The sequence below is a fragment of the Saccopteryx bilineata genome, chromosome 2 (genome assembly GCF_036850765.1).
Source record: "Saccopteryx bilineata isolate mSacBil1 chromosome 2, mSacBil1_pri_phased_curated, whole genome shotgun sequence".
Lineage (NCBI taxonomy): Eukaryota > Metazoa > Chordata > Mammalia > Chiroptera > Emballonuridae > Saccopteryx > Saccopteryx bilineata.
Genome location: NC_089491.1, coordinates 363,789,604 through 363,801,679, shown reverse-complemented (window position 1 = coordinate 363,801,679; position 12,076 = coordinate 363,789,604). Strand labels below are relative to the sequence as shown.

Genomic DNA, 12,076 nt, shown 5'->3' with positions numbered 1-12,076 from the left:
TGTATGTGTTCATTATATAAAATTCAACATATAGAAATATTATGCAGAAAGTGGAAGTCCCCCATAATCCCACCCCCCAGAGATAACTACTATAACAATTTGATGTATACTGCAACTTTTCTAAATTTTATTTTTGCTTTGCATTTACTAACTACCCATTTACTACAAAAATGGGATCATATGACTCATAGTGTTTTGCAGTGCATTTTTCACGTATCAATATATCGTGGCCATTTTTCCATGTCAGCACACATAGATCTACCTCATTCTTTTTAATGGCTGTATAGTATTCCATTGTATGGAGGTACCCTGATTTATTTAACCAGCTCCCCATTGGTGGACATTTGGACTGTTATTAGAAGCTTCTTGTTCTATATCCTGCCCCTCTTCTTCCTTTTTTATAGCACTGACTCATATATTGAAGTCCTTGATGGTTCTCGAGTCCATCCTGAGACCTATGAGTGGGCCAGGAAGATGGCCGTGGATGCTCTGGAATATGATGAGTCAGCTGAAGATGCCAATCCTGCAGGAGCCCTTGAAGAGATCTTGGAAAATCCGGAGCGACTCAAAGACCTGGACCTGGATGCCTTTGCAGAAGAACTGGAGAGGCAGGTTGGTGACTATGTAGAAAGCCTGGCACAAAAACTATCCCACGTGGCTGAGGTGGGAGGAGACCCAGGCAGCAAGTCTCCAGGGAAACCCCATATTATTAGTGAGAGACTTGATTTTGCTCTTCTCTTTCCCCATGCCATACTGGGTTTCTCAAAGAAGTTTTCAGTCTGCTTATCGAGCAGCCAAGGCCACCACAGTCATTGGGGGGAGGGGGTCTTGGAGGGGCTCAGACGTAGAGTTTCCTTTCCAGCAGTGCAGCTTCGCAGTTCTCTGTTTTATACATTGGGGCTCTGTGAAGCCCTTTGGTTATTAAATCAGTGTTACATGGCTAAGAAAAGTTTGAAAACCTTTAATCTTGGGAGAAAAGAAATAAGAAGCCCTGAGAGAAACCACCTGGCCTACTCCTTTCATTGAAGGCCTCAGGGCTTGGATTGAGGAGCGGTTGCAAGGCTTTTCTTGATGCGCTTCTTCCCCAGGGATACGGTGACAAACACATCACCCTGTACGACATCCGGGCAGAGCTAAGCTGTCGGTATAAGGACCTCAGGACACCCTACCGCTCTCCCAACACAGAGGAAATCTTCAATATGTTAACCAGAGAAACGCCAGAGACCTTTTACATTGGTGAGTTCTGGGTCTGTTTTTAGTTGGAGGAGGATATGTAAGGGTGGGAAAGATGTGCTTACTGTATATATTTAAACTAAGCAATGACTCCAACAGAGTAAGGCAGGTTTTTACTATACCAGGGAAGCTTTTGAAAAGATTATAGAGCCCTGGACAAGAAGTCAGAACTGAGTTCAAGGTCAAACTATGTTTTAACCTGCTGTGCGATCTTCATGAATTCACTTTTATAAGCCTCATTTTCCCATGTCATCAAGTCAGGGAAAGATCTCCCTTCTCAAAGATGTGAGGGCCATCAGTGCAAATGGCATAAGTCAGATGTTCTTCCACTAAAATGTTGGGGAAGAAGTCGCCTAGCCAGTTCTCAGCCTGATCCCTGTTCTCCTTCCCTTCCTGGTTCTCTCCCCTTCCTCCAGGAAAGCTCATCATCTGCAACGTCACTGGCATTGCCCACAGGCGTCCACAGGGTGAGAGCTATGACCAGGCAATCCGAAACGATGAGACAGGGCTATGGCAGTGCCCCTTCTGTCAGCAGGACAACTTCCCCGAACTAAGCGAGGTATGTGCTGCAGTGTTACTGTGGCCACTGAATTTCCTTAAGGGAGCGGTCTCGGTGTCCTTCAAGGAATAGGAAATGGGGATATCTAGGACATGCTTTCTTATGAGATGAATGCACAGGGAAGAGGACTGAACACACACAGGTCTAACATCAAGTCCCTCAATATGCTAGTCAGAAATTATCTGTCCTAGCTCAGCCCTTCACCTTTGTTTCACATTCTCAGGGCATCTAGCTCAATGAGATTAGAGACATGAGGACGTGTATTTCTTACCCACAAGGGAGGCATAGCATCCCTGTGCTAGCTAGAAGGTATCTGTAGGCTCCCTTCAATTTTTTTTGTTCTCGAAACACATTTTTATTTTCACACATTCCTCTACATCATCTGCCTTTCTTCTGGTCAGAACTCATTAAAGTCACCCTGAAAGCTTTTTCTGGGTCTTCAAACCTTAGGCAGATTGTAAACGACAATTTCTCAACTTTACCCAATAAAAGAATCCGGTGGACTTCCAAATAAATAGAAAGCTAAGCGTTAACTGGTTCACTGAAATGAGTTCTGAGGAAACCGACATTGTTTATGCCCACTAGGTCAGAACAGAATGGTAGAGAGGGACTGGACTCAGTTTCAGCTAGAAGGACATGTAGGTTAGACTAACATAAAAGATTGATTTGCCCTGGCCAAGTCTAGCTTCGTTAATGAAGCATCAACCCGGCATCCCAGAGGCTGCAGGTTCTACCTGTGGTCAGGGCATGTATCCTCCTCCAACTAAAAACAGAAGCAATCAATGAGTAGACAACTAAATGGAACAACTAAATGAAACAAGTTGATCCTTCTATCTCTTCCTCTCTCTCTCTCTCTCAAATCAGTGGAAAAGGTTAAAATATATATGTGTATTGATTTGCTGGTCAGTGGTGTCAGTTAGAGTTATGAGTCAAAGAACATTGAGGCTCTGTGTTGGTGTCTGGCTAAGTCATTGAGTTTCAATACCATTATTCCAGGTGTTAGCAGTAAAATAAATTATGACACTCGGCAGCTCTTTTCTGAGTGAATTAGCTCCAGAATCTTAATGATCAAGCTCCTCTCCTGATGCCCTCAGGTCTGGAACCACTTTGACAGCGGTTCATGCCCAGGCCAGGCCATCGGTGTCAAAACACGGCTGGACAATGGTGTAACCGGCTTCATCCCCACCAAATTTCTCAGTGACAAAGTGGTGAAGCGACCGGAGGAGCGAGTGAAGGTAAGTGAATGACTGGGCTAAGGCATCAGTTTTCAGCTGCCTAAACTGGGCTCTCTTTAACATTGGGCTATCCCCACCAGAAGTTAGGCTCTGCTCCCAGTAGCTGCTGACGGTGTGAGAGTTTCAGGAGGATTTACAACTAGTTGGAAGAAGCCAGGGCAAGAAGCATCTCAGTGCTTTTGTTCACTGTCTTGTGAAATTTCATCAAGTTGCCAGTGCTTTGGGAGAGGGCTGCCTCTTCCTGTGTGGGAAGCTGTGGTTTATAGTCCAGGAGGTAGGAAGCAGGGCCCAGCATTAAGTGCTGGGAAACACAAAGGCCAAAATCTTTTTATGTTTAATACTCTCCTGCCATTAATTCTGTGCATACACGCTAGGTACCAGCACTTGACATTTACGTATGTTGTCTGTAATCTCACCATCCAATGGGGAAGGAAATTGTACCTTCTTTTTTTTTTTTTTTTTTTTTTTGGTATTTTTCTGAAGCTGAAAACGGGGAGAGACAGTCAGACAGACTCCCGCATGCGCCCGACCGGGATCCACCTGGCACGCCCACCAGGGGCGATGCTCTGCCCATTAGGGGGACCGCGACCAGAGCCACTCTAGCGCCTGGGGCAGAGGCCAAGGAGCCATCCCCAGCGCCCAGGCCATCTTTGCTCCAATGGAGCCTTGGCTGCGGGAGGGGAAGAGAGAGACAGAGAGGAAGGGGGGGGGGGGTGGAGAAGCAAATGATCGCTTTTCCTATGTGCCCTGGCCGGGAATTGAACCTGGGTCCTCTGCACACCAGGCCGTGTACCTTCTTTTATAGAGAAATTCAAATGCCTTTTCCAGTATTACCCAGTTAGTTTGTAACATGGCTGGTCCCAGATATGTCAAATTCTCTGGTTCTAATTTTTGTGAACCCTGAGAACTGTAGACTTAGGAAGGCTGTACAAAGACTCTTTGTTCCTAAAAAATGAAGGTATGGAGATTTTCAAAAGGAAAGTTATTCAGAGTGACTGGCTTTTGCCACTCTTTAGACAGACAGGCTCAAGTCAAGGGTAAAGTAAAAAAAAACAACAACAGCTATTATTTTTCTTCTTTCCAAATAGGGCAGCCAGACTTTGATCTTCTCCTAGGAGCAGTAACTAGGCAACTTTATGAGAAAAGGGAAAACTGCCCAGTGGCAGGATAGGTCCCAGTAGATTCCACTTGGTTTTCTTGCCCTAGAGTAGGAGACATTAGTACAAGACACAGCTTGTAGTCTACAGACCGGACGCAACCCTGAACTCATCTGCCACTCAGTAGCTGGCTGGCTTTGGGCAAGTCACTTCATCTTTCTGCCAGAACTTTGGTTTACTTAAATGTAAAATAGGGCATTGGGCTAGATCATCTTTGTCCCTTCCAGCTCACATGTTCTGTGGATCTAGGTGGGAATGACTGTTCACTGCCGCATCATGAAGATTGACATCGAGAAGTTTAGCGCAGATCTGACCTGCCGCACCTCAGACCTCATGGACAGGAACAATGAGTGGAAACTGCCCAAGGACACTTACTATGACTTCGATGCTGAAGCAGCAGACCACAAGCAGGAAGAGGACATGAAGCGGAAACAGCAGCGGACCAGTGAGTGTGCCCACCACCCTGCCTGTGCACCCCACGTCTTGGCAGCACTCCCCCTGTATGATATATGTGCTAATGGCGGTTTCCCTTGCTCAGCCTCCCAGTGAGAACGAGTGCTCAGCTTTGAGTTGCTGAGGCCAGAAACCAGGGTCTTCTTGGATCACATTTTCTTGGATCACATTTCTAATACTTTATTATGTCAGAACCCTAGGAACCCAGGTAAATACATCTTTCACGTCAGAGAATCCAGGCCCACAGAGGGCAAAAGAGTCAGAATTCAAGTCGGTCAGAAATTAAGCCATGACCCTGGCTGGTAGCATCATCCCAGAGTGCCGAGGGCACTGGCTTGACCCTGAGATCGCTGGTTCAAGCCCTGGTCAGAGGTCTACCCCGAGGGCACTAGTTCGAGCCCCAGTCAGGGCACATATGAGAAGCAATCAATGCTACAACTAAATGGAATGAGTTGATGCCTCTTCCTCTCTCTTTCTCTCTCTCTCTCCAGCCCTCTCTCTCTCCCTCCCCCTTCCCTTCTTTCTCTCCCCCCCCACCCCTTCTTCTTTTCTCCTTCCCCTTCCTCTCAAGAAAAAAAGGAAAGAAATTAAGCCATGGTTTGTTTCATTGCTGATGGTTCCCAGTCCCATCACCTGATCTGTACTTTCCCGCCTTCTTTAGCATATATCAAGCGAGTGATTGCACATCCATCCTTCCATAATATAAATTTCAAGCAAGCAGAAAAGATGATGGAGACCATGGACCAAGGCGATGTGATCATCCGACCGAGCAGCAAGGGCGAGAATCACCTGACAGTGACCTGGAAGGTCAGTGACGGCATCTACCAGCACGTGGACGTGCGGGAAGAGGGCAAAGAAAATGCCTTCAGCCTGGGAGCCACCCTGTGGATAAACAGTGAGGTGAGAACCTACTCCTATTCACTTCGCATCCTCACATCTGCTTCCAGAAACAAGCCTTTTCTGGCCGCTTTACCTGGCATTAGTAACTTATATGCATTGCATGTGTTTTAGCTACACAAAACACCAAATAGGAGATTTTTTGTGAAATGAGTCATTTTATATTAATTTTTATATATTTGCCCCTTCTTCCCTGTCCTTCAAATTTTAAAATAGACTACCTAAAGAGACCGAGGGAAAGAAGAGGAGAAAATACACATGCAGGTGCACACACATGCACACGTATGCATCAAGTTTCTCCTGTTTTCAGTCAAGTAAAATTTTTTTTTTTTTGTATTTTTTGTATTTTTCTGAAGTTGGAAACAGGGAGGCAGTCAGACAGACTCCCGCATGCACCCGACCGGGATCCACCCAGCATGCCCACCAGGGGGCGATGCTCTGCCCATCTGGGGAGTTGCTCTGTTGTGACCAGAGCCATTCTAGTGCCTGAGGCAGAGGCCATGGAGCCATCCTCAGCACCCAGGCCAACTTTGCTCCAATGAAGCCTTGGCTGTGGGAGGGGAAGAGAGAGACAGAGAGGAAGGAGAGGGGGAGGGGTGGAGAAGCAGACGGGCGCTTCTCCTGTGTGCCCTGGCTAGGAATCGAACCCAGGACTCCTGCATGCCAGGCCGACACTCTACCACTGAGCCAACTGGCCAGGGCCAGTCGAGTAAAATTTTATGAAGTATCCTGTTGTTCCCAAGCACCAAGGGAGAATCAAAGTTATGATTTAAATGACTTTGTGCCCTGTAGGCTTTAAATATGGGCACAGCTCAAACAGAGCTCAAAATTGAAGGGACTTTGCAATGGAGTGAGGCTATAGCAGCCCTGAGAAGTCCCCTCCCTCCCATGAGTTCTCTCCTAAGTAGATTTGATAAAAGGCCAAGACTCTCAGCTCTGGTTATGACACATGGAACCTTTATCTTCTTCCCATAGGAATTTGAAGACTTGGATGAGATCGTTGCCCGCTATGTCCAGCCTATGGCATCCTTTGCGCGGGACCTTTTGAACCACAAGTATTATCAGGACTGCAGCAGTGGGGACCGTAAGGTGAGCCCAGGGCCCCTTGAGGGATGACACCGCCCAGTCACTTAAGGATGTGTGATTTCCCTTCAGTGTAGGGGTTCCTCAACTGGTGAAGGAGATGTCCATCATGTATACGCCAGACATTGTCTACCAAGCATGGTGCTATCCCAACCTCTCCCCCTCATTCTACCCCCAGAAATTAGAGGAGCTGCTCATCAAAACTAAGAAGGAGAAGCCCACCTTCATCCCTTATTTCATCTGTGCCTGCAAGGAACTGCCCGGCAAGTTCCTACTGGGATACCAGCCCCGGGGTAAACCCAGGTGAGCACTGGTGCTGAGAAGGTGCTGCCGCTGGGGTCCACAGACAGGCGAGCAGGGGAGTTAGAGGCCCTGGAGCCTCTCTCTGGTTCTAACTGCCTTTCCCTTTATCTCTTGAGAATAGAGGTGGAGGTTGGAGATGGGGTAAGAGAAGGAGGAAGCTTTAGAGGCAAAAGGCAAAGATTCAATAAAAATGATGATTTTCTCAATCCTGTGGAAAGGTGTTCCTTTTGCATCTTTTCCCCCCTTCCAAGAAGTGATGGAAATCGTCTGATACTCTATCCACCTGACTGGCAAAGGTGGGAGCCAGCACACTGCTCTCTCCTTTTCACTGTCTTCACGCTTGCCAGGGCTTTCTGTACATGGTGGCTTGCTGTTGCTATAGTGTGCTAACTTCCCCACAGAAGAGGGGGAGCATCTCTTCCTACCATTGACCCTTTCTGCTCCCTTTCTGTATGACTAACAGACTGGCCTTCCTAGGTATTCCTTTATCTGGAGCCCACCCTGAATCAGACAAAGTTTAGTTTCCTTAGACCTGCTTTCTTTCTGTTTGTTACCATACTGGCCTCCTTTACGCCCTCATCCTCCCTTTGGCCCTTAGCCAAGGCTTATGCATTTCTGCTCTGACAAACCCTGTGCTGCCTATATATAATACACGGCATAGGCAATAGTAGTAAGGGACTCGGTGGCCAGATGACAAGAAGCTCTAGAGCAGTGGTAGTCAACCTGGTCCCTACCGCCCACTAGTGGGCATTCCAACTTTCATGGTGGGCAGTAGCGGAGCAACCAAAGTATAAATAAAAAGATATATTTAACTATAGTAAGTTGTTTTATAAAGATTTATTCTGCACCTGACCTGTGGTGGCGCAGTGGATAAAGCGTCAACCTGGAAACACTGAGGTTGCCGGTTCAAAACCCTGGCTTGCCTGGTCAAGGCACATATGGGAGTTGATGCTTCCTGCTCCTCCCCCTTCTCTCTCTCTCTCTCTCTATCACACCCCCTCCTCTCTAAAATGAATAAATAAAAAAAAAATAAAAAAAAGATTTATTCTGCCAAACAGCGAAAATCCTACATAAAATACTTGGTAAGTAATTATTATTATATGCTTTAACTTACTGTAACTTTGCTTTATAAATTTTATAAAGTAAGTAAAGTTACTTCTGTACTTTATAAATCAGCATTACTGTGGAACCGTAATGGCAGATCCGGTGGGCGGTTAGAAAATTTTACTACTAAAAGAGATACAAAAGTGGGCGGTAGGTATAAAAAGGTTGACTACCCCTGCTCTAGACTGGACCCTGCATCGTCTTGGGCACATTTGGAATATCGTGCTCATTTCTGGGAATCCTTTTCTGACTCACCATCATGCTTCCAGAGATTTGCAGCCAGGGGTCTGTGGAGGTTTGAAACTGTCCCGGGAGGAACAGGACCTTTAACCAGGAGCAGAGGCAGCGTGATAGCTTCTTGTGGAAAGGGCCACAGACTCTGTTGCAGAAGGAACACTTGAGCAGATGATTTAGGAAGCAGGTTTCAGCTTAACATAAATGAGAACTTTGCCATACTTAACTTTATCTGTTGACAGCTATCCTTTATTGAACACAGCTCTTTTTTTTTTAATTGATTTTAGAGAGAGGAAAGAAGAGAAATAGAAACATTAATTTGTTGTTTTACTTATTTATGCATTCATTGATTGATTTTTTTTTAAGAGAGAGGGATAGATAGAGACAGACAGGAACGGAGAGATGAGAAGCATCAATCATTAGTTTTTCGTTGCACGTTGCAACACCTTAATTGTTCATTGATTGCTTTCTCATATGTGCCTTGACTGCGGGCCTTCAGCAGACCGAGTAACCCCTTGCTCAAGCCAACAACCTTGGGCTCAAGCTTTTGCTCAAACCAAGTGAGCCCTCGCTCAAGCTGGCGATCTCGAACCTGGGTCTTCCGTATCCCAGTCCAACACTCTATCCACTGCGCCACCGCCCGGTCAGGCCACTGATTGATTCTTGTATGTGCCCTGACCAGGGATCAAACCTACAACCTTGGCATATTGGGACAATGCTCTAACCAGCTGAGCTACCTTGCCAAGATGAGCACAACTCTATTTTAGGTATTGTGTGATAAGTGTTTACATGCACTCTCTCTATTTTTCACAAACACCCTGTAAGTATTAGTGCTGTTACTCTTATTCTACATATGAAGCTGAAATTCGTGTTTAGTAACTTTAGACAGTCATTTAGGTGATGAGTGGCAGAGCCAAAACTGGAACTAGAACTGGGTATGAACCCAGAGCCCATCGCCTTATCTACGCTCTGCCCTGCCAAGTGTTGAATAAGGACAGACTAATCGCCTTCCAGAAGCGCTTCCAGATTCCGGTTCATGGGGAGTTGTGTTTTGCTCCCAAGGGAAACCCCTCTTCCACCCTGATGCTCTGTGACCTCAGTTCCACCCTCACCTGCAGAGTGCTGCCATCATACTGCAGCCCGGGATGGTGAGCCATCCCCCAGCAAGTCTTCCTCTGGCAGCTTGTACATAGCACCCCAGTGGCTACTCACTCCTGGCCTTAACTGTAATCTGCTGTGCACACCTCCCCTCCCCTGCTTCAGCCTCCTTTGACAGGATCAGGGACTGCCTGTTTCATTTCTTCTTTCCCCTAGCACTCAGTGTGGCTACTTCACATGGTGGAGATCTGTTCTGACCACTTTCTCACGGCTGGCCCTAAATGGTATCTAATGCATGTTTTCTTCCAAAATCCCAGGATAGAGTACGTAACGGTGACTCCAGAAGGATTCCGGTACCGGGGCCAGATCTTCCCAACTGTGAATGGACTTTTCAGATGGTTTAAGGATCATTATCAGGATCCTGTACCAGGTGAATTGTGTTCTCTGACTTCTGGGGAGTGGTTGGAAGGACACCAAGGCTCTGAATCAAGGCAATCACTAACTGGCCTTCCGTGAGAGGGGTGAGGTATGGGCTGAATTGCAGCTCTTACTCTTTCTCCAGACTCCTAGCATCAGGAAGTTCCTCCATCTACTTTGTCTATGTAGCTTCATTTTTTTTCAGTACCTCTTTCAGTCCCCTAAGTTGTGAAACTAGAAACATAACTGACTCTGGCTGTTTCTATAGGAATCACCCCCAGTAGCAGCAGCAGGACCCGGACACCTGCTTCTATCAATGCTACCCCAGCTAACATCAACCTTGCAGGTAAGGAGCTCATGCCTAGGACTGTCTTACAGGGTTAAAGCTAGGACTTCTACCTCTAACGTGCCCATCTTCCACCTCTTCCTGCTTACAGATCTGACACGGGCTGTGAATGCCCTGCCCCAGAACATGACCTCGCAGATGTTCAGTGCCATTGCTGCTGTGACGGGCCAAGGACAGAACCCTAATGCCACCCCAGCCCAGTGGGCCTCCAGCCAGTATGGCTATGGTGGCAGTGGAGGAGGCAGCAGTGCTTACCACGTATGTGGCTTGGAGAGGAAGCTCTTTATGGAGGGTGGGGAAGAGTGAAAGGGAACAGTCATCCTTTACCAATCCGTGTCCATAGACTGGCCACTGGCAGTGCCCACTTCTACATACCTGGATGGGCCTTGGGAACTGTCTCCCAAAAAGTGTTCCTTTTCCTTGGGCCCATTTGAAGGAAAGGGAATCAGAGAAGGTCTGACCTTTCTTCAGAGTCCTTTGGGATCTTTGGAACTCTCAAGCCACTAGAAACGTCAAGTGGTCAGGAACAGGAGGCCCCATCCCATTGGCCTGCCTCTGCTGCTCAGAGCTACATACTGCTCAGGAGAGGATCAGCTGGAAATCTTTATGATGAGCCCAAATTTTCAGCTTTCCAAAAATTCATAGGAAGGCTAAATATGCCCCGACCCATCCCCATTTAACTGTTCATTTTTCTCCAGGTGTTCCCAACACCAGCCCAGCAGCCAGTGGCCACGCCACTAATGACTCCCAGCTACTCCTACACGACCCCAAGCCAACCCATCACCACACCACAGTACCATCAGCTACAGGCCAGCACCACGCCACAGTCTGCCCAGGCCCAGCCCCAGCCCTCCTCCAGCTCTCGGCAACGGCAGCAACAGCCAAAGTAAGTATACGGGTGGTTATGCAGCAAGCTGTTGGTAGGGGCAGGTGCTGTCAAGAGGCCAAGGGCTTAGCATCAGCAGGTACTCTAGGTCTTCTGAGAGCCATGACTCAGGTGGTGTTCCCATGAGGACTGCTCTCTGGGAGATGACTGAAGAGGGCAGCATGGTATTGAGGTCCATTTCTGCAAGGGTGGATGTTCACCAGAGCTTGGTGGGAAGGCTTCCTTCTAGGGAGGCTCTGGAGAGTTCTAATCTGAAAGGCCCCTTCTTCTCCCTCCCAGGTCCAACAGCCATGCAGCCATCGACTGGGGGAAGATGGCGGAGCAGTGGCTGCAGGAGAAGGAGGCAGAGCGGCGGAAACAGAAGCAGCGGCTGACGCCTCGGCCCTCCCCCAGCCCCATGATCGAAAGCACCCCCATGTCCATTGCTGGCGATGCCACCCCTCTCTTGGACGAGATGGATCGGTAGGGGGCCTGTTCCCAGGACTCTGGTTACCTCTGAGGCTGGGAGAGGCCTGCCTCATTCCCTGCTCCTCTTTTCTGTCCATAAAGTGGTGTGAATTGACATTCTCTTTGGTGGTCAGCCTGGATGAGTGACAGGCTGGATGGCCTTGTGAACTTGAGATCAGTATATGCTAGGCGACAATTCACTCCCACTCCAGGCCCTCACCAACCGCCTCTCCTGGGACTAGGCTGGGAAGAGAGTGTGGCAGGAAGGAAGACGAGGAAGATGAGAATGAGAGTGGAACAGTTTTGTATTCTACTCCCCTACAAGCCATTTTGAGCTTCTGCCCTTACCTGACTTGGGGCTGTGACCGGGCAGCAAGCTCAGCACAAGTCTCCCTCAGCTCTTGTGGGGAGATAGATGCTATTTATTCAGTTTGGGGCAGGAGGGAGAGGAGGGGAAATGTTTCTGACCCTAATGCCAACAACTTGGGTGGCTATCAAAGCAGGATTACAGGGGAGTAGGGTTGCAGTGCTAACCTGCCCAGCCCCCACCTGACCACCTTCACCCACCTGCTGCCACCGCTGCTTTCTGCCTGTCATTTGAATAAACAGTGTTTCTACAGAGCA

General features: G+C 47.8%; 1 protein-coding gene across 3 annotated transcripts in view; it reads left to right on the top strand.

Annotated features, from left to right (window-relative positions):
• Positions 1-12,076, top strand: part of SUPT6H (SPT6 homolog, histone chaperone and transcription elongation factor) — a 40,348-nt gene extending 28,272 nt beyond the window's left edge. For all 3 annotated transcript variants that reach the window (XM_066263216.1, XM_066263215.1, XM_066263217.1), the window contains 13 exons: positions 405-612; positions 1,089-1,236; positions 1,650-1,792; positions 2,887-3,027; positions 4,434-4,629; positions 5,299-5,537; positions 6,510-6,623; positions 6,796-6,920; positions 9,674-9,786; positions 10,042-10,119; positions 10,211-10,377; positions 10,818-11,005; positions 11,285-12,076. In XM_066263216.1, coding sequence (XP_066119313.1) covers positions 405-612; positions 1,089-1,236; positions 1,650-1,792; positions 2,887-3,027; positions 4,434-4,629; positions 5,299-5,537; positions 6,510-6,623; positions 6,796-6,920; positions 9,674-9,786; positions 10,042-10,119; positions 10,211-10,377; positions 10,818-11,005; positions 11,285-11,471 — 2,047 coding nt within the window. In that variant the 3' untranslated portion in view covers positions 11,472-12,076. The remainder of the gene's footprint in view (positions 1-404; positions 613-1,088; positions 1,237-1,649; positions 1,793-2,886; positions 3,028-4,433; positions 4,630-5,298; positions 5,538-6,509; positions 6,624-6,795; positions 6,921-9,673; positions 9,787-10,041; positions 10,120-10,210; positions 10,378-10,817; positions 11,006-11,284) is intronic.